Source organism: Oryx dammah, unplaced genomic scaffold (assembly GCF_014754425.2).
Source record: "Oryx dammah isolate SB20612 unplaced genomic scaffold, SCBI_Odam_1.1 HiC_scaffold_24, whole genome shotgun sequence".
Classification (NCBI taxonomy): domain Eukaryota; kingdom Metazoa; phylum Chordata; class Mammalia; order Artiodactyla; family Bovidae; genus Oryx; species Oryx dammah.
The window spans coordinates 35474524-35496250 of record NW_024070208.1 but is presented as its reverse complement, the minus strand read 5'-3'; the positions used below and the strand labels follow the sequence as shown (position 1 = coordinate 35496250).

The following is a 21727-nucleotide window of genomic DNA, read 5'->3' as shown; positions in this document are numbered from 1 at the left end:
TAGTTTCAGGGTGACCAAGCAGTTATAATGTTAGTGCTGAGTGGTGCCTGATCTCATTTCACCTTCAGCACTGAAGTGCAGGCAGTGGCTAAATCTTCACTTCAGCTGAAATGGAGGCCTGCTTTAAATAACAGCTCGCAATGTGGGCTGTGAAGCGAGGAAGCCAACAATGGATGACTGGAAACATGTTTCCAGAAATAGTGCTGTTGTCTTCAGCTCCCTTCAGGCTGGCGTCCACCCAGCTCCACCAGTCCTGTTCTGGCAGTGAAGCCGTTGTCTGTGAAGACTCTGCCAAGGGACGTCATCTGGAGCATGTGGACCTGGTTCAGTCTTTGTACAAACCAAACGCCTCTTTTAAATAATACGGTCATGGCTTCTGGTTTTAGTATCAGAGCAGCCAGTGAGGTCTGTGTGTCCTTGTGTGTACTTTATTGCTTAGATTGTTTAGTTGCTCAGTCATGTCCGACTCTTTGTGACCCCATGGACTGTAGCTCTCCAGGCTCCTCTGTCCGTGGAATTTCCCAGGCAAGAATACTGGAGTGGGTTGCCATTTCCTTTTCCAGGGGGTCTTCTTGACCCAGGGATCAAACTAGGGTCTCCTGCACTGGCAAGTGGGTTCTTTTTACCGCTGAGCCACTGGGGAAGCACCATTGCTTAAACAAGTTGTTCTTAAAAATTTCTGTAGTTTCTTGGAATCTGTAATGGAACAACCTTGAAGGAAGTGTTTATTCTGCTAGGATTAATCAGGAACTAGCTAGGCAACTGAGGCCTCCTGGTGGCTCAGACGGAAAAGCGTCTGCCTGCAGTGCGGGACACCTGGGTTCGATCCCTGGGTTGGGAAGATCCCCTGGAGAAGGAAATGGCAACCCACTCCAGTACTCTTGCCTGGAAAATTCCACGGACTAAGAGGCCTGGTAGGCTACAGTTCATGGGGTCGCAAAGAGTCGGACACGACTGAGCGACTTCACATACATAGCTAGGCAACTATTCTATGAGGACAGTTATTGATTCCCACCCCCCAGTAATTCCTAGGAGGAATAAGCTAAAAACCTATCCCTGGTGGCTTAGATGGTAAACAGTCTGCCTGCAATGCAGGAGACCTGGGTTCCATCCCTGGGTTGGGAAGGTCTCCTGGAGAATGGAATGGCAACTCACTCCACTATTCTTGTCTGGAGAATTCCATGGAGAAGCCTGGTGGGCTATAGTCTATGGGATCATAAAGAGTCAGACACGACTGAGGAACTAACATATACATACAAAAAGCAAATTTAATACTAAATACCAAAATAATTTTAATAAGAAACAGCAGCCTGGGCATGTGAGGAGTTCATTGTATAAGGGTGTCCTAATCACACACCGACCTCACAACGTTGTTGGGAAGAGCCAGGGAAAGGGGCCTAGAGGAGGGCCTGGTAGAGAGCGACTGTTCAGTAAATAGCTGTTTTAAACACAAGATAAAAGGTGTTTGTAGCCCCTCCCTTGCTTCGTGCCCTGTTGTCAGGAGAATTTCCTACTCCACAGGCTCATGGGCCAGCCCAGCTATAACCAACTCCTGAGACAGTGTCATGGATAGGATAAAATTAAAACAATTTAAACTGAATCCAAAGAACCATCTGAGGCACTTTTCAAAATCTGCATACATTACTGATAAAGCTGTTAGAAATTGTAATTATTACTAACTCTTTGCACACTTCCAGGGAAAAAGTATGTGGAATGAATGCCTATTACACACCAGATACCCTGTGCCTGGGGTGCAGAAAAACCTGACATGCAGGTCCTTCCTCAGAAAGCCTTTGTCTGGTGACAGAGGTCTAAGTGCTGATGATCACAGGTGGATAGGAAAGGGTTGAGAGAGAAAGGTTATGATGAAGATGGCAGGTGAGCTTGTTCAGGACCCATAGGGGTTGCGTTTAGGCTCTCAGTAGATTAAGGGTGTGGTATGAACAAAGGCACTTAAGCATCAGGTACTTTCCCGGAGTTTGGCTGGAGATGAAGGTGAGGAGGTGGGGGCATGGTGGAGAATGGAGGGGAAGGGGTACACCCCAGGTGCAGTCAGCAAGAAGAAAAGTCCATCATTAAGGCCTCAGCATTCTCATCTGCCAAATGGAAATGCTAGCACCTATTCGTTAGAAGTTACTTAAAAAAAATTCAGTGGGTTGACAAATGTAATGAATGTACCATGCCTGGCCCAGTTAGGACTTTCCAGGCTGGCAGGTACCAGTGTAACAGTGGACAAGGGAGCCAGTGAGCTCTTTGTCCCCACAGAGCTTTGGTCTGGTGGGGCAAGGAACATTTCTGTCACAGATTCTATCAAGTTCTATAAAGGATGAGAATGGGGTGCTGACTGGGAAAACGGTTAAACTCCTTGATAGAATGACTTTTAATCTGAGACCTGAAACAGATAAGCTAACACTGGTTAAGAGTTTCATGTAACAAGGAAACAGGGGTGCAGGGTGGGGGTGGAAGATGGATTTATGAACCACTTACCTGAAGAGGTGGAGTCACAAGTCTCCTGTGGGAGCTTCAGCAGCAGGCCCTCCTCAGGCAGGCTCACCCTTTGCAGCTCTGAGTGTTCATCTCGGCACACCCAGAAAAGCACGCTGCTCTTCCCGGACGTTCCCCCAAAGGCCCAGAACTGGCTCTTAGATCCCACATCAGTCATGTGCCCAGCCCCGACCCGTGTGGTCACAGACTGTGGCCCTGCTTGTTAGATCTTGGAGCTGAGCTATGAGTTCAAGGAAAAGCAGAACATTGTTTTCCTGTATGGGGGTCGGAGTGGTAAGCAGACAGAAAGGTCAAAAATCTATAGCCTATGGATATGAGGGAGAGCCAGCTAAGTGGTGGTGGGAGGAAGGGAAGACCAGAGTGCAGGCTGCAAGAGGAGATGGAGGATGACCGAAGGTCAGGCCACACAAGGGTGGTCATGGAGGTCACTGTGGGACCTTGGGTTCATCTTAGGAGCAATGGGAAGACACTGAAAGGTCACGTTTGAAGCCTGATAAGCTAGAAATAGCCTAGTTCTAAGGAACAGATATTAGGATCACAGGAGATGATCACAGGTGGTGAGAGCTAGGGAAAGAGAAATTCCAGACAAGCTCAATTTGCAAGGCCCTCACAAGACAAGTGGGGACACCCAGCAGGCCACTGGAAGTGCTTCATATAATGTTTTTTATGTCCCATCTCCAACACTCCTGTTTCACTCACACCTGCTCTGGTTGCCACACCATTTCTTCTCTCCCTTCTTGAATAAAACTCATGAAAAGAGCCATCTCAGTTCATCATCTTTGCTTCCTCACCTCCAACCTCTCTACCCAACTCCAGACACTCATCCTGAGCACTCTGTGAGAATTCATCAATGCTGTCAGTAACAGTGACTTTGCCAAGTTCAGTGGCAATTCTTTTTTACTTGGATTCTCAACAATACTGACAGAATTGATCACTCTCCTTGAAATACTTTATTCCTTTTTCCCTGGCTGCTTCTCCATCTCTTTTGCTAGATTTTTCTGCCTCTTTCCATCTTCTAAAATGAGAACTCCAGGATTCAGTCCTTAGTATACTGTGAATATACTCACTCCTCCTTAAGCAATCCTATCCACTCTGTGGACTTACATACACTGAGCCACGGTAAACTGTACAAAAGGTTGATACAGTTCAGGAGTTAGCCTCATATACTATAAGGTTGACCAGAGCTTCCCTTGAAAAGCAAGATTAAGTATCTTGAATTTAACATTTTATTTAGCAAAATTTAAATTATAACTATTCAGTAGTTCCTAAAACAAAGAATAAGTTGTTCTTCAGTGACAATCTTCTGACGAAACGAAGAGACACGACGTGACGCATCTTCCCATTTGACTTTCAAGGCACAACCATAAAAGAGTATAATCTTTGCTGAATCAGCTTGACTTACATCATAATGCTCTTGGGCTCCATGGACAGGGCAGCCTGGCGCTCTCAGAGACTGGTCCACAGGCATAGCTGAGAGTCCAGAGACGAGCACCCACTCAGGAGGATGCCTAGGATCTTCCAGAGGGTGAGGCTTGGGCTCTACTGGGTGCTGAGCTAGATGGGGGTCTGGGGAAGTTGCAGTCATGTGCTGGGAAGAGCTGATTTGAGAGCATGAAACTGACAAGTTAGAGGAAAACACCCATCCTGACATGACAGCAGGCAAGTGTCTTAAGTCCAAATGTTTGAGACACCCACTTCAGTATAGCTACCTAGGCCTATATATATTCCTCTTTTCCTACATCAGTTTAAGCTGTCTTTTGTAAACAGCAGTGTCTGAAAGAACATTTTTAAAATAAAAGGTGTAGAAGACTTGGGACAATCGTGAGGAGACAACAGGCAGACCTAGCCCTAAGGAAGAAGCCCAGCTCTACCAACTGTCCAGCCCCGAGAAGACTGAAGGTGGCCTCATTTGAGTGGCAAACAGTAATGTTTAAATTTCAAAAATTATCCTGCTTCCTAATATTACTTAAACCACACAGTTCCATGAGGCAGGGTAAACTTGAAATTGGTGAAATAGTAATGATCTTTCAAAACTGAGCAGCTGAACTATACAAGACAGGTTAGATTAAATCAAACTTAATAAAAAGCACTTTATGCTATTAGTGTCCATACTCATCTTTAACATGAACTGGTTTTTCAAAAGGGGGACAATGTAGGGATGTTGAAAACAAAGTTGAGACCAGATCTGCGTTCATCTCATTCTGTTCAGTTTCCATAATACAAGGATGGATCCACTATCATTTCTGTAGGAAAATACAATAAAAAATATCAGTTGGATATAACCAGTAGCCTTCAACAAGACAAATGACAGGACACTGAAGGCCTGTTTTCACATTCATAATACAATTGGAAATGAACTCCCAGCGACATCGTCCAGGGGGCTGGTGTGGGAGCTGGAGACAGGGATCACGAGCTCTGGGTTGTATCCTAAGCTGCAAGTGTCAACTTCAGGTGTTTACTTGCCATCCCAATGTGAACATTTCAATGTTCTCCTCAGATAACACGGGAACATACTCACCTTCACCAGTTTTCTTTGTTGCTGGCATCTCGCATATTCTGTCCTCCATGCCGAGGAAGGAACACGTTGATGGGTGACACTGCTCTAACTGCTCCTGGAGATGCTAGGTTTGAGTTGTACTTTGATAAAATCTAAAAGAAAGCAAATTCCTTTTACTACGTCATACAAACAACATAAATCTGAAGCCTTTATAAAACAGTCAGTAAAGGTCAAGGAAAATGTGAAGATATGGGTTATTTGAAGCAGAACGTTTAGCAGCACAGACATTCCACAGCGCAGAAGAGATGGAGATGTTAGAGGGTGAGCTTGGGCATACAGGCTGGAAAGCTGCTAAATGTACCACAGGTCAAAGGAAGCAAGCAGCAGGGCAGCCCCAAGAGCAAATCAAGCCTTTACAAAGATGCTCAAAGGAAAGATCAGCAGATGCTGATAAAGATAGATAAAAATGCTCAAAGGAAAGATTATACAAAGAACCTGAAGTATTAACGATGATTTTTCATAAACAGCTGATATGTTAAATACAATATTTCACTCCTTTAACACAGAAATAAAGAGAGGAGGCACTATGGCAAACTGGAGACTGTGTATGATGCTATAAACAGGAAATGCTCCTTCCTCAACTTATTATAATGCCAGGAAAGCAAATGCTTTACTGATATCTTAGGATGAGTCCCTTCCAAAGGCATTTGGGTACTTCCCCAAGTATTCTCCTTCTCCATAAGCTAGGAAGGTTTCCAGAATGGTTGTTAAGAATTCCATTTGCCTAAGCAATAACTGCTGAACACTAACTTTTATTAAGCGGGGATGCTCAAAGAATCAGAGTGGTTACTTAGTGGAATAGGTAATTGTTATAAACCAGCCCAACAGACTGCTGGTACATTATGTTGTACTAAAGAATCAGATAAAAAAATAATCAGATATTCTATGGGACTTCCCTGGTGGTCCAGTGGTTAGGACTCAGCACTTTCACTGCTGGAGCCTGGGTTCAATCCCTGCTCAGGGAACTAAGATCCTGCAAGCCATGTGAAGGTCACAAAAAAAAGAATCAGATATTCTAACATATTTAAACAAGTGCTTCTCAAACTGAGGTCCAAGACATCTGGAAGTCTCAAGTTCAAGAAACCCTGATCCAAGTTATTCACGGTTCTCCAATGATGGAGAACCGAAGGGTAAATGACATTTCTGATCTTGCCAGAAACCTCAGGGGAGACATGGTTACCAAGGTGATCACATTTGAACAATCATTAGAAAATATTTTAAGAATACATTTAAGAACATGAAATTAAGGAGAAAATGCCTTATGAGGGCACAAAAGTATAGTGATATCACAGCTCAGCTCTGAAGAGCCTTAGCCAGCTTAGATGGCCTTAACAGGCCAGAATTAAGATTTAGATCCATATCAGCACATTAGCCTGATAAATAATACAGTTTGTATCCATTTCAGGTGTTTTTGCAGGAAAAATAAAACCAAAACAGTAGCCTAGAAAAATAACCTGGCGAATATCTTCTGGAATCATAGTAACTTCTGGAGGTGTAGGTGTTTTGAGCAGATTCTCATAAGAAGAAATTGTAGGAGAAGAGGGTTCTGCAAAATTCTCAAAGCACTTGTCTGAATTTGAAACTAATGATGTACTTTCTTTCGTTTCTAAGTCATTCGATGAACTGTTTGTGGATACCTATTGAATAAAAAGAAATCATTAAATTATGGGGTATAAAGTAATATAGTGATAAAAACTGTTCATCAATTGTTAGCTCTGTTGGGATCTCTAAGGAGGCCCAAAGTAACCCCCGCTTCCCTGACCGAGAACGAAATACAATCAAGGACACAAAGAAAGGGCATGGGGAGGACAGAGTACCATGTTCATTACTCAGGGCTGAGGGAGGGCTGCACGTACAGTCTAAGCAGACTGGCTGGCTGAGCCGGATTTAGTTGCCCAGACTCGGGCAACTCTATCCTGGCCAAGCCAGAGTCACAGCGATGATGAGCTCTGCCAGGGAGGTAGTGGCCCATGCCCACTGAGCTGGCCTGTCTCCCCAGGGGCAGAGGGAACACTGAGGGGGTGCCTTCCACATGGCCAGGAACACAGTGGATTACCACAAGGCACATGGTGCAATTATACATTAATAAAATTAAAAAAACTGAAAGTGAGTGCCTCAGCTGCACCAGACACATTTCATGTGCTCAGAAGCTGACTCCCAGCCGGAGAGCACAGTACGGACCATTTTCATCATTGCTGGAGGATCCGCTGATGGCCCCCGCTACCAGACTGGTTGTCTAAGTGTGCCTACCAACTTGACACAGGGATGAGATTTTGCGTACATAGTACATTTGTTCACTGGGAAAATTTTGGAATAAAAGGTGTAAGAATCACCCATTTTGGTGTTTCTATCCATTATTCTTCCTTAAAATATATGTGTATGTGTGTACATGTATACATACACATACATATCACTGTCCATATCGTTAAAGTTTTCTTGAAGACATTCTATGTTCTTATCTGTTTTTTAAAACATGCTTGCCACATGACACTGGATCTTATGGATTTCCTTAATATGCTTTTCTCCCCCTTTATCATTTGACATTTATTCCCATGTTCTGCTCTTATAAATAATGCTATACCTTTACTGTTATAAATCTCTGTCCCAAAATGCCTGAGAATAAATTCTAGTTAAAGGGTGTGAGAAAAATGGAAAGCTCTGGATACATGCTGCCAAATGATCCTCTGGAAATACTAAATACACTCCCTAAGGCTACTGCAGCCTATGTATTCTAAACAGACTGACTGAGTCTGGAAATAGTATGTCTGATTCACTAGGGATGGATGTTTACCATAGCTGTGCTGCTCTTTGTAGAAGGGACTTTCAAACCAGGAGTGCAGAATGTAGGTGCCAAAGGAGAATGTGTGTGCTCAGCATCTAGAAGACACATACAAGGGCATGAAAATACAGATCTAAAAGACTTTAACTTTTATAAAATTTGTCAGAATCAACTGTGCACTTTATGTTTAATTATTATGAGGGCACAAAAGTATAGTGATATACTTAACTGTATATATATACATATATATATATATAAATAACTTAAAATATTCTAACTTTAGTGTGTACTTGACTGGAAAAAAAAACAAAACTGTCATATTCACAATCTAATTATCATTCAAAGTTCAAAGTGTTAGTCGCTCAGTCGTGTCCATCTCTTTGTGACCCCATGGACTGTAGCTTGCCAGGCTCCTCTGTCCATGGAATTCTCCAGGCAAGAATACTGGAGTGGATTGCCATGCCCTCCTCCAGGGTATCTTCCTGACCCAAGGATCAAACCCATGTCTCCTGCATTGCAAGCAGATTCTTTACCATCTGAGTCAACAGGGATTAGTGCTAATAAAAGTTTAGCAAGGATGCAAGGTGCAAATGTAATGCACAAAAATGAACAGTTCTAGTAAGCTCTACAAACAATAAAAACTATATTTGAAAAAGAATATATTTTATGATAGCAACAAAAATATACCTACATATAAATCTATTAAAAATTGTATAAGATCTTTATGGGAAAATCAAGTTTCTGCAGATGAAACAGGAGGAGGAAGAGGTCAAGGAAGGTCACTTGCCTTCCAAGATATTAGGACTTACTCTAAAGCTATAGTAAGTAACTACAAGTTACTTGATTAGTCAGGGATGGAAAAACAGCCATTGGAACAAAAAAAGAGATCCTAGAAACCATGCATAAAGAGAGATTTGCTGTCTGTAACAAAGTGTGAAAGAAACCTTAAATACCAGAGAGAAAAGTAAATATGTTAGCAAAATGATTAAACTGGCAAAATTTTATCTAGTCTAATCATCAAACGCTAGAAAGATGGAGAAACAGGAATTCAAACAATGTTGGAGACAGTACACCAAAACAGCCACTCTATAGTATCATTTTAGCATTTTCTAGACTAAGTAAGGGATTCCCAGGTGGCTCAGTGGTAAAGAATCTGGCTGCCAATGCAGAAGATGTAGGTTTGATCCCTGGGTCGGGAAGATCCCCTGGAGGAGGAAATGGCAACCCACTCCAGTATTCTTGCCTGGAAAATCCTATGGACAGAGCCCAGAAGGCTACAGTCCATGGGGTCACAAAGAGCTGGACATGACTTAATGACTAAACAACAACTATCCCTTAAGAAACAAATAAAATATGGCTCTATTAACAAGCTTACACTTAACCAAATTATTAATGGATAAACCTAAGCATTCTGTTCCTTCTATAAAAGATATTGCTGATAATATATTGAAGAATTTTAGTCAGTAAACTATTCTTTAGAAAACCCATTTCACTTCAGAAGGCATAAAGATATCTTCCATTATAATTTTCTAAAAAGTTATAGTTTACTGGGAATTGATTTCTGAGTGTGGTGTGAAAGAGGTAGTGGTTCAACCTTTTTTTTTTTAAAGGTCTCTATTTAAATTCAAACAAAAAAACCATACTATTCGCTCTATATTAAAGATTGGTGAGTTAATATTTATATTTTAAGTTAAAATGTTAACAAACAAGCTCAAAAACACTGAATAGAATCAGGAAGAGTATGAAAAACAGAAAACTGTATTTCTCCTGTATGAAATCATACTGAACCTGAATGGAATGGTACTTCATATAATGGTACTTTATATAATTCAGTATTATGAACCAAGAAGATGCAGAAGGCTATTAGAATATCTTAGGTGACAGGACTGTTTATTGTACAAAGATAGTCTTGAAAGAGTATAGCTGAGAAATAACTTGAAGTTCATACTTACTATTTTTTCCCAACGGCTGGGTTATGAGGCCAGGAGTGGCAAAGACATTATCATTGGGCACTGGTTCTGTTTCTATGGTCTCACTGGTGTGATTCATAGGGAAATATTAGAGTTAAAAAAAGTTAATATTCAATCTCTGGAAAATTATTTAATCTTATTATATATCATTAAATCTGGACATTCAATTATGTTTTATGGAAGATAAATTCCATGGAAATCTTTTTTCTTTTTTTAAATGTATATCCATAGCTCAAAAAAGGTTAAAAACTATTTTGTATTGGTAGCTTTGACTTAGAAGTGGTTAAAAATCTTTGAGTTAGGGAATTTCCTGGTGGTTCAGTGGTTGGGATTCTGCTTTTTCCACTGCAGGGGGTGCAAGTTGGATCCCTGGTTGGGGAAGCAGGATCCTGCATGCCACAGAATCCAAAAACACACAAAAAATTGACTTCAAGGAAAGCTGTGAGTTCAATTCCTTGGTTCAAATATAGAAACTGTTAGCTCTTGGCTTCAAAATCCTAAAGTGGAATTTTATACCAATATAGAGACAGAGATTAAGAACATTTTTTAGACTAAGACTGACTCTGCCATCTTATTAAAGTTGTTCTAGCCAATTACCCAGATGTCTGAAATATAGTTATAAAAAAGGACATCACTGAATACAATAAAATAGTTCAATTAACAAACTGTCCTAGTGTAATTTACTGAATAATCTTTACTTGAAAAACATCTTCAGTATATATTAAATTCTTAGGTAAATTAGAGGCTGTTTCTTGGCTGTTTCTGCAATAGGTCCATTCTGTCACAATTTTATACTGTTTTACTTACTGTAGCTTTATATATTTTAATAACCAGTAAGTTAAATCCCCTCATTACTGTTATTTTTCATTATTTTCTTAGTTATCCTTACTTTATATTATTCCAAATCATTTGAATAGTTTTCTCACACATCCCTTATGCTCCACCTTAGAGGAAAAAAAAAAAAAAACCTAAGGTTTTATTTTAATTGTATGATATCCATAAATTAACTTGATACAATTAAACATCTTAGTAATATTCAGTCATTCTGCTAAGGAACATGGTATACTTTTTCACTCTAATTTTCCCTTTAACTTACAAATGTTTAGTGGTTTTATTCATATAGGTCTTTCACATACAACTGCAGGAGTATTTTACTTTTTTGTTGAGAATTTTAATGACTTTTCCCCTGTATTTACCAACTAGTTATAATAAATTATAGGAATGCATATTATTTTAAGTAGTTGTCTCATAATTATATAAAATAAATCTTACATCAGCTTCTACAGATTTTAGCTGTGCCTTTCTCAAGTTGCCCAGGTACAAAACATGGCCTAGAAATACATCATGGTAATCTTTATTTCTGTTTTGTATCTCATTACATTGGCTACAACATTAAGAACAATGTTAAAAAATAAATAAATAAAACCAATGATGTTTAATAATGGTGACAGCTTCACCATTAAGTTAGATATTAACATTGTTACATTAATGAAATATCCTTTTACTGAGAGTTAACTAAACAATTTAAATGAAGAACAGGTGTCTAATTTCATAAAATTCTTGTCATCTATTGGAATTATCCTACTTTTTTTTGAATCATAGGAAACTTGTATTTTATGAGTTTCCAAATACTCCTGTCTCTTTTCTCCAATTGTTTTTTTCTGACACTTTGAGTTGAATGTTTATTTTCCTTCTTTAATAACTACAGTTCTTAAAGATATGCATTTAAGAGTGGTACTTTGATATGTGGTATTTTCATTTTAACATTAATTACCACTTCTATACCGATCACTCCATGTCTCTTCAGTGTAGCATGGAATTCATCACTGTGCTTCAAACTCGTATTTCAATACCTAAGCTTAAGAGTACCTCAAAACCAACACATAAAGAAACTCAACACCTTTACCCCCAAGCTGTGTTCAGTAGTGGCTGACTCTACAACCTCGTGGACTGTAGCCCACCAGGCTCCTGTCCATGGAATTTTCTAGGCAAGAACACTGGAGTGGGTTACCATTTTTCTCCAGGGACCCCCACGCTGCAGGTATTCTTTTAGTTCCTGAGAATCATCTCAGGCAACAAATCAGAAATCTGTGCTCTATCCTAGATCCTCTTTTCTTCCCAAGTTTCCATATGGAAACAATCCCTTTTTTGTTTTAGTAATTTTAGTTTTTATTTTATCCTCTCTTCTCTATCCCATCAAATACCAAGTGTTTTCAGGCTCTTATTCAAAATCTTCTATTTCTTCTAAACAAAGGAAACTAATAGTTCACACTTTACTGATGGAATTGGTGATTCAGAGGTTTGAAATATGAAGTATCTGGAAACCTTTGAAAGAAAGTATTGTCTGAGAGAGATTTCTTCTGGGGGAAAAAAATCAATAAATACAAAAGATTTAGAAAGTTAGATAAAATATTTCTTTTAAGAAAGCTGCTTACCTGTTAGTTTTCACATTTTTAAGTCCAATTGTGTAATCGTCATTTAAACACATAGTATATTCAGAGATACCAAAGTGTTCTAATTTAGGAGTTACACACTCAAAATCATCCATCTTTAGTGCACATTTTGGAGTTTTTACTAGTGAGTGTTTGGACAATGGAGTTAAAATTTTTGGCTCTTCCTTCTGGTTGTTTACTGCTTGGGGAGGGTTTGGTATAACTTGGGATACGATGTACCGCTCAAGTCCAAAATCAGAAAGTTGTGGACTACGTGGTGACTTCTCAGGAACAGAAGTGACTGCAGCAGCAGAATCCAACAAATTGTCTTTCACGTCAGGCATCTCAGGACGTTCACATTCACTGGACTCTGGTTTAGAGTCAGTGACTTCTTGCTCATCCACTGAGAGGAAAAATCAAGGTCATATTCTGGTCAAACATCAAACTAGAAAATGTCATATACTACAACCACATAAAACAGCTCCATCTGATATGTCCCCAATCAGCAAAAGCTCTCTCTTTATTTTCTAAGGAGAAAATATTCTTGTTTTTTAATTTCAACTGTACCTTTCACTTTCTGACATGTATCGCTTATATCTCCATAATTCATCTTAATGATACATCAGAAGAGGGAAGTAAACTGTTCAAAGATGAAAAATCAGTACCCACAAACAAAACTGCAATTTCTTAAGCCTAACCTTATTGATCCCTGTCAGAATCTTTTGGGCTCAAAGGCAGAGAAAAGGGGTAAGTTTAGGCTGTACATTTACTTGACCAACTAAGAGATCCAACAGACTGAGGGAAGTGAAAAGGCACACACTTTTTCTTTGAAGACATTACGTTCCTTGTTTTAACTGGCAGCTGAAATGAACTAGGACAGGATTTTGTTTTTGTGTGCATAAGCCACGACACATTAAATCTGAAGGATGCACCATTTAATAAAAAAGGTTATAAAAACTTTGATTTCCTGGCTTTTGGCCCTTGAAGAGCTGCTGATTCAGAACTGTGTTTTGTCATTGTGCTTTCTGTTAATTCTGAGGAACTACTGCTGAACTGATTACAAGGCTGTCACTGATAAGTTTAATAAAATAAAGTCATCACCATTATTACTACCTCTTAGGGAGGTATTTATTAGCAATTCTATTTCCCTAGTGAGGAAAAGTAATTTAGAGAAATTACTATTACATGTAATAGTAACTAGTGGAACAAGTTTCTGAGTAACCAAAGTCAACTTGTTCACACCAAAGTCAACTGAATTCTTTCCATTATATCATGCAGACTGTTTAACTTACCTTTCATATATCTCAATATGTATGTACATATTTGTTGAATCTAATTAATGTTTTATTTACACACAAAGATCATTTTAGTAACAGAAATGAAGACACTGAAGCATACTGAAATAAGTTCCTTACAGGTATGGGTATAACACTAACAACAATAGCTAACAATGGATGATTAGCATACAATGTCCCGTTCTAAGCAAATTTTGTCTCATTTAATTCTTACACAACCTCAGAGGTAGCTACTATTAAACATCTCTACTTTATAGGACTTCCCTGGTGGTCCCGTAGTCAGAACTCAGCACTTTCAGGGCTGTGGCCCTGGCGGGGTCAGAAAACAAACAAAATCTCTACTTTAGAGATGACAAATTGAGGTACAAAGTAACTGGTCAAAGATGAATATAACTAGTAAGTACTGAAATTAGATTTGAACTCAGGCAGTTTGACTCTAAATTCTAAACCACCATGCTCTCCTACCCGTCATCAGCATTTTATAACTAAAAAGGACTTTATAAATTTACATAGCTCAAATTTTCTTATTCTACGGAGGAAGAAACTGAGAGCGAGAAAGTGAAATAGCATGGCTTAAGGGTGGTCTCTCAGCTACTTACTGTCAAAACTAACCAACAACCAGCTATCCTTAAGTCACGTAGATTTATCTTGTACCCTTCTTTCATCCAGCACTGTACTGGTTCTTATCTAGCATTTGTAAAGGAGAGCAAGGACTGCCTTCACACTGCACTACCAATCAGCACTGCATCCAGAACACAGGGACTGCTGAATAACGATCAAATGTCTATCACATAATGGCAGAATCAGACTAGAAACGATGGCCAACCCTATAGTAGTGTTAATTATGCTGCTTTAATACTAAAACAAATGTTATAAAAGGCTAGTTATTCACACCTGAATTTTTCTTGGCACGTGGAATATATCCATACTTCTGGAAAAACTCTTTTATTTTCATGATATCCAGTGAATTCTTTTTCATCAATATTTTTGTTGCTTTTATGAAACCAATGTTTTCTTGACTTTCCAAGTTTGCTTTATCAAGAAGAATGTTGACATCATCCTTTCATGAAGAAACGAAGTACATTTTAATTTAACATTTGACTAAGTCTATTTATAATTTTGTAAAAATTACCACATAAAAATGACAAATTAATATTGTAGGAGTGATACCTTTAGAATTTGTACTTCTGAGTTAAGGTTATGTAGAACTCTCATTGGACAGTCTTCAAAGTCTTCGATACGAATATTGAATGGAAAAAGTATAACAATGAAAAGGAGGAAAAAATAAGAAAATAGAAAAAGTAAATTTTTTAGAATTATAAAATCTTTATATAGAAAAGTACAGAAATATATACTTTGATGAACTTTCAAAGTGAACATATCTACAATGATAAGCAGGTAAAGCTTTATGGAAAGCAATTCTGCTGTATATTAAAAATCCAAAACCACTCATACAATTCTGTGTCTTATAGCATTATCTCAACCATGTAAACAAAGTCAAGCATAACAAAACAACAGCGAAAAGTAAGAACAGTAGAAAAATTATTGAAAATTAATAGCGGTATCTTCTGGTGGTGAAGTTGTAGCAAAGATTTTCTTTCTACTTTCCCATTACCTCAAACTTTCTGCTGTACACATATACTGTTTTCACAGTCACAAGCATAAACATTTTGAAATGGCTGAAAAACTATCGACAACATTATTAAAGTAAAAGGAGTCTGTGCCTATAGGGTGCAATATTTTAAGGCATATTACAATTACGACACACAAAATAATTTCAAAATCTGAACTACTCTTCCAAAAACTTAAAAAAAACCCCTAATACAAATGTCAGTGGTGGAGAATTCTGCTTTATTAGAAAGCAGTGTCGAGTACTAGTGTTTCTGTAGGCAATACGAATTGTTGGGGAAAATACAGACACTACGACTGTGGACGATTTGAGTGAGACCAAAGACCACCTGACCTGCCTCTTGAGAAACCTGTATGCAGGTCAGGAAGCAAGTCAGAACTGGACATGGAACAACAAACTGGTTCCAAATAGGAAAAGGAGTACGTCAAGGCTGTATACTGTCACCCTGCTTATTTAACTTATATGCAGCGTACATCATGAGAAACGCTGGGCTGGATGAAGCACAAGCTGAAATCAAGATTGCCGGGAGAAACATCAATAACCTCAGATATGCAGATGACACCACCCTTATGGCAGAAAGTGAAGAGGAACTAAAGAGCCTCTTGATGAAGGTGAAAGAGGAGTGAAAAAGTTGGCTTAAAGCTCAACATTCAGAAAACTAAGATCATGGCATCTGGTCCCATCACTTCATGGCAAACAGATGGGAAACAGAGGAAACAGTGGCTGACTTTATTTTTCTGGGCTCCAAAATCACTGCAGATGGTGACTGCAGCCATGAAATTAAAAGACTCCTTGGAAGGAAAGTTATGACCAACCTAGATAGCATATTCAAAAGCAGAGACATTACTTTGTCAACAAAGGTCTGTCTAGTCAAGGGTATGGTTTTTCCAGTGGTCATGTATGGATGTGAGAGGTGGACTATACAGAGAGCTGAGCGCAGAATTAATGCTTTTGAACTATGGTGTTGGAGAAGACTCTCGAGAGTCCCTTGAACTGCAAGGAGATCCAACCAGTCCATCCTAAAGGAGATCAGTCCTGGGTGTTCATTGGTAGGACTGATGTTGAAGCTGAAACTCCAATACTTTGGCCGCCTGATACGAAGAGCTGACTCATTTGAAAAGACCCTGATGCTGGGAAAGATTGAGGGCAGAAGGGGACGACAGAGGACGAGATGGTTGGATGGCATCACCGACTCAATGGACATGGGTTTTGGTGGACTCCCGGGAGTCGGTGACCGACAGGGAGGCCTGGCGTGCTGCGGTTCATGGGGTCGCAGAGTCGGGTACGACTGGTCTACTCAACTCAGCTGAAAGTCACTCCACGTGTGAAGAACAATGCGGAGAAGCTGCTATGAAACGACACGTTTCCTCTTCTGGTCGTGTTTTTATTACACACACTCTGTGGACTTGAAGACCGCTCCCGCCCCCCGGGATGGCAACTCACACCCTTCACTGCCCCTCCTGCGGTTCACTCACCGCTGTCCTCTCCGTCCAGCGCTCGCTGCAGCCGGGCCGTCTCGCTGTCCAAGGTGACGGCCAGAGACCGCAGCTTCCCGCAAAAGCCTCGGATCGGATCCATAGGAGAGGCCGGCTCCCCGCCTCAGAGCTCACGGCCGTTTGAATTCCGGCGCCGGAAGCGCCATTGGTTTCCGTAGCCGCGAACGGCCTTTCTCGCGACAGGTGAGGCCTCACGCGAGGAAACGGCAGCGGCTCGGACTGGGCTCTTCCGGCATCCCACTTCCGGCGTCGTTCCCCGGCGTGCGGAGCGCGGCCTGGACGCGCGGCTGGTGAGTGGGGCGGCGCGGGCCGAGGTGGCCTGCGGGAGGCGGCGGGGCTCCCCTATCCCTTTTCCCGCGTCCAGCGCGCAGTCATCTCCTCCCTTCCCCTCGACAGGCGCTATGTTCCTGACCGCGCTCCTGTGCCGCGGCCGCATCCCCGGCCGGCAGTGGATCGGGAAGCACCGGCGGCCGCGGACCGTGTCGGCACTGGCGAAGCAGAACATGATCCGTCGCCTGGAGATAGAAGCGGAGAACCACTACTGGCTGAGCCGGCCCTTCCTCTCGGCCGAGCAGGAGCGTGGCCACGCGGCGGCCCGCAGGGCGGCCGCCTTCGAGGCGCTCAAGGCGGCGCAGGCCGCCAAGTTCCCCGCGCACCGTCGGCTGGAGGACCAACTCGACCACCTTAACGTCACCAGGAGGTGGTCCTGACCGTGAGCCCCGCTGGCCTCCGGCCCCGCACGCTCCACTGCCCGCAGTCGGGGCTCGTTCTTCCCTGAGGGACGGTGGGAGCGTGGCCTGCGTCACAAGCGACACAAACGTCATTTTTACGAAGCCGCAATAAAGCTACCAACTGTGCTTTTTGGGCGTCAGTGTGAGATTCTTGTTGGGGCTTGATCACGCAGCCGTACCTCTGTCAACAATAATTGACTAAACGCAGATGGAAAAAACGAGCTTTTTCAGTTAAACAGACTCATGGAAATAACGTTTTCTACCGAGATTTACCTCTAAAAGTGGACAACTGAAAATTATGTTCAGTAAAAGCTGAATTAAAGCTTTTTTGATAAATCCATCTATATCTTTGGCCTAGGTAAGCTACAGTCTTGTTACAGTCAATACTTGTGGTTATTAGAAGATTATTTAGAAAATAATAGTAGAAAATTAGTAGATTCTTATTTCTAACTCAACACTATATGTTACCTGATTTTCAAGATGGCAAAAATCATAGCTATTCTTTCACTTTGTAAATATCAGTTTATAACAATAACAACAACTGTTCAAATACAGGAATTTATTTATTAATAAAGTAAATCATCATCATGATTTCGGGAGAAAAATTTTAAAATGTTCAACTTTCACGTTAATGTAGGTTAGGCCACCCAAAGACAAAAAAGCAAAGATATCAAAGTCATGGTCCAGGGTTACACTCATGAGAAACAAATACAAGACTTATGGGACTTGATAAGTAAAAACAAACTGTATTCCAAATTCTTTCATATAAAAACATTAATGATCACCTTAAAATAGTGTCCATCTTATGGGCATAGACTCATCTGCAATCATACAAATATGATAAACTCAATCACTTTCTGAAGCTTTTAATACAAATACAGTTCCTTGCTGCTTTATGCAACTCAACAAAATATAAAGTGAAGTCGTTAGAAAAATATGGACCTTTCTGAATCTATATTGCATTTTAAATTTAAATTGGAAAATACAGTTCAGATCATATGAAACATGATTTCAGGTTTAATATTAGCTGTATCAGAATATTAAATATGGTCTTTATTTTGGCTGAAATGTAAAAATATGGTTAATTTCTCAACAGGTTAGTTAAAAATACTTTGCATTGATAGCAGTGCTAGTCTTAGAACAACATGTAAGCAAAACATATTTGTAAGTCATTTGTCCATGCAGATCCTAACACTAAGCCCTTATATGCATCTGCTTTAAATATGATGGAAGGGAAATCTCACATAACTGAAAATCTGTAATTTAAGCAATGGGACAAACAGTCAAAATCTGCTTCCAACAGAAATAAAATTCAAGTAAACACTGCATATTTCATTTAAGCTAAGTTCAATTAACTTAGGATACATTGGGTCATAACCACTAAATATGTAAAAGGATTTAAAAAAAAAATTCCACATGCAAAGATGAAACTGCTTTTGTAAGCAGTGCAAGTTTAGTGACCACTAAGCTGCAGCTGCTCTTTGGTTTGGCACAGTGACAGTGGTCAGATGTCTCAGGTACTGAATATTCAAGTCAGTTCGTACCCAGGTAAAACCAAGTTTCCTGTCTTAATTTGTTTTTAAGGGCAATGGCAAGACCTGAAATTCAATTTTACTTTCCTTAAATGTCACAACTGTTCAAGTGCTTGAAACAACAAAGATCCTACTAATAAATTTTGACAGGGCTTCACTTTGACTATTTCACCCCCAAGGTTGGCAGCACTGATCTATAGCAGCTGAAATACCAAGGAGACAGCCTTTCCTTGGTTCCCATCCCACTGCAGGCCCTTGCTGAATAGTCATTAACATGTATGAATAAACTTGGTCAATTATTATTTAAAACGTGGCAGACATTGGCCATTAATTAAACCAAAGGTAACAAAGGCTTTAGCTGAAAATTTGTGAAAAGGTGTATACTATGTTATTAAAAAAGATGATGTTAAATGACAGAAATTGAAAGAATTGAAAAAGACAAAAACACCAAAACGCACCGAGATAGGTTAAGGGGAAAATTAAGTTTCCTCAGTTAATCAGGTGCATGCAAATCTTTTGACTTGAATATAGAAATGTCCATAAGAAGTACCAGGAGGACATTTCTGAAAGCAGGCATATACATTTAAACATTTACCATTTCCTTATAATAGGCAAACTGCCAGACTAAAGTGATGTTTCTGGTTGGAAACTGATACCCCTTAACTCTCAAACATTTTCTAGAATCAAGATTATTAAGACTACCGTGTTGATATAAAGGTAGAAGCCGTATTATAGTATTCTAAATTGTATTTTCAAAGCTAACTCATTCCTCTAGTTTGAAGGGGAAAAAAAATTACTTCCTTTTAAAATCTAGTAATATAGCCCATGAAGTTAGACAAATCCTCTAAACTGTAAACCTGCAATAGATGGCTATAAAATTTATGCTATATTAGGAAATTATAGAACTATCCCTAGTATACTGTTTGGCATCCAAAAATATTTGCTGGACAAATGTAAAGTAAGGTATTGTGCAGAATTAGAAACCGAAGAATATTAAAGGTTGTCCCATCCAAATCTTTTATAACAGACCTTCCCCCACTCCCATTTTACAGATGAGAAAACTAACTGGGATATTTTAGATGCTGGTTAAATCTACCACTTCAGCAGCAATCAATCATTTTAGTTTTGACTAAACAGTATAAACAGGAGTAACATCAGTACATTGTTTCTCCTTATAGGATATGAATTCTAATCTTTAGAGTTAATGCAGCAATTTCTGTCACGTAGATTAGACTTCAAAAGGAAAAGGGGTAATAAGTGTCTAGGCAGAAAGGGGTTGCTGTTAGGAAGTCAGATTTAAAATCCTGCATATAAAAGTGAAATCCACCTCTCAGAGAACGGAAGTTTTGAATGCTCAGGTGAGAATTTGTTTCTTGACAGTGGCTAGGGTTAACTGTTATATTGAACAGTTTTACCCTCCATTCAAATGCATTTTAAGTTGCTGTCTAAGCTGTTACAAGATTAATGTAAAAAGTTTCAAAGCAAATTTCAGTCTTTACTTGAAATTTGAAAGTCAACAGCAGGTAACACTCTGAAAACATATTTTAACAGCTTACTTATAGCTTCTCTTTCTTTTTTCTTCTAGTCACTTCAACTCAATCTCACTGTGTCCAGTATTTCTACAGCACATGTAACCTTTGTTTCCCTACCCGTATAAATATCCATGAAAGTTCAACAAAAAAGTGCATTAAAAGCAAACACAAATAAAAAATTTCTTCTGCTGCCAAATTTTTTTTAAGCCTTGGGCACAAAACTACACATGGTTTAATTAATGGTTAGAACTAAGCCTTCAATGAATTAGACAAATGTGCTCCAAATGATTATATTTAGGTATCTAAATCCTTCTGAGTGTTAATTTATAGCCAACAATAAAAAAATCTTTGTTAAAAATGTTGAAAAGTATAAAACAGTTAACTATAAATTAGCAAACACCAAATTTTTTTTAAAAAAGCAGTTATTTTCTTTCTTACACAGTACAAGCAGCAGTAATTTGCATATTATTATTCACTTTCAGCCACCATACTGACCTAGATGTACTTAAGTTTTTAGCTTGTGTTTCTAGAGTGAAAATTTATATGGAAACTAAGAAACAACTCTAATAATGTAACCCAGGTATCAAAAAAATGCATATGTCATGTTAACATGTGACCTGATAGTTCATATTATGGCATCTCATGTTATTATGAGAAAATGTTACTTCCAAAGGAAAATGAAGTCTCTTGTAGCTGTGAGTCAATGCTGAACAAATGGGCTCATTTAAGATTAAGGCATCTTCCCACTCTGGAGCAGTGCTTCTGTGGATCCAGCAATCTGTACAAAGGTTTCCTTTTTTAAAAAATATATCTTCATTTATACTTCAATTATTTTATCCCATTGATCACTTTCTTGCAAATAAAACAGAAAATATCAGTCCACAATATGTTTTTATAAACCTACAAAACCAAAGACAATTGAATTATTAAAACTTGATTTTATATTTCTGAAAATAAGATTGATTAAACAGTTCTCTGGGCTAAGGTATAAAGCTGCTAATATAACAAGAAAGAAATACTTTAATTCTACTAATATGCTCTTAATAATAAAGGTTTTTAGAAGCTAAAGACAAGGGCTAGATCTCTGACTCTGTCTCCCTAAAGCCATCACATGAGCATTTTAATAGAGGCAGAGGCTTACACTTTTCCCTTACTGTTAACCCGGGCCTAAGCTAAGGAGATTGCTACTGGATGTCTGTGGGAATTTCAGTGAAAGTGAAGTCACTCAGTCATGTCTGACTCTTTTCGACCCCATGGACTGTAGCCTA

The 21727-nt window shown here is 39.4% G+C and overlaps 3 protein-coding genes and 1 non-coding gene across 9 annotated transcripts in view; 2 read left to right on the top strand and 2 right to left on the bottom strand.

The window, feature by feature from the left end:
- Positions 1–4570: 4570 nt before the first annotated feature.
- SKA3 (spindle and kinetochore associated complex subunit 3) lies at positions 4571–17324 on the bottom strand. Its single transcript, XM_040266795.1, has 9 exons — positions 16644–17324; positions 14709–14770; positions 14433–14598; positions 12247–12646; positions 9794–9876; positions 7854–7939; positions 6517–6699; positions 5024–5154; positions 4571–4748 (listed from the first exon to the last, which is right to left on the bottom strand). Exons 1-8 carry the CDS (start codon positions 16744–16746, stop codon positions 5026–5028), a joined length of 1212 nt encoding a protein of 403 aa, XP_040122729.1. The 5' UTR covers positions 16747–17324; the 3' UTR covers positions 4571–4748; positions 5024–5025.
- Positions 5956–6027, top strand: TRNAE-UUC. The gene has a single exon. It is a non-coding gene; the product is annotated as a tRNA-Glu (tRNA).
- MRPL57 (mitochondrial ribosomal protein L57) lies at positions 16858–17986 on the top strand. Its single transcript, XM_040266802.1, has 2 exons — positions 16858–16954; positions 17061–17986. Exon 2 carries the CDS (start codon positions 17066–17068, stop codon positions 17372–17374), a length of 309 nt encoding a protein of 102 aa, XP_040122736.1. The 5' UTR covers positions 16858–16954; positions 17061–17065; the 3' UTR covers positions 17375–17986.
- Positions 17940–21727, bottom strand: part of ZDHHC20 (zinc finger DHHC-type palmitoyltransferase 20) — a 58598-nt gene continuing 54810 nt past the window's right edge. For 3 of the 6 annotated variants that reach the window (XR_005725625.1, XR_005725627.1, XM_040266798.1), the window contains one exon: positions 17940–21359. Coding sequence is in view for 1 of the 6 variants with exons in the window: in XM_040266798.1 (XP_040122732.1) it covers positions 21352–21359 (8 nt within the window). In the remaining 5 variants the exon portion in view is untranslated. The remainder of the gene's footprint in view (positions 21360–21727) is intronic. The other 3 variants (XM_040266797.1, XM_040266796.1, XR_005725626.1) reach the window with 3 other exon arrangements.

Excerpts from the sequence above, each read along its gene's own strand:
- SKA3 (XM_040266795.1), bottom strand. The coding sequence starts at position 16,746 with ATGGATCCGATCCGAGGCTTTTGCGGGAAGCTGCGGTCTCTGGCCGTC. Across the intron at positions 9,877-12,246 it reads AAAAATGTGAAAACTAACAG|TGAGACCATAGAAACAGAAC; the intron begins GTAAGCAGCTTT and ends GAATCACACCAG. Across the intron at positions 5,155-6,516 it reads TTCCAGAAGATATTCGCCAG|ATTTTATCAAAGTACAACTC; the intron begins GTTATTTTTCTA and ends GCTTTCTTTTAG.
- MRPL57 (XM_040266802.1), top strand. The coding sequence starts at position 17,066 with ATGTTCCTGACCGCGCTCCTGTGCCGCGGCCGCATCCCCGGCCGGCAG.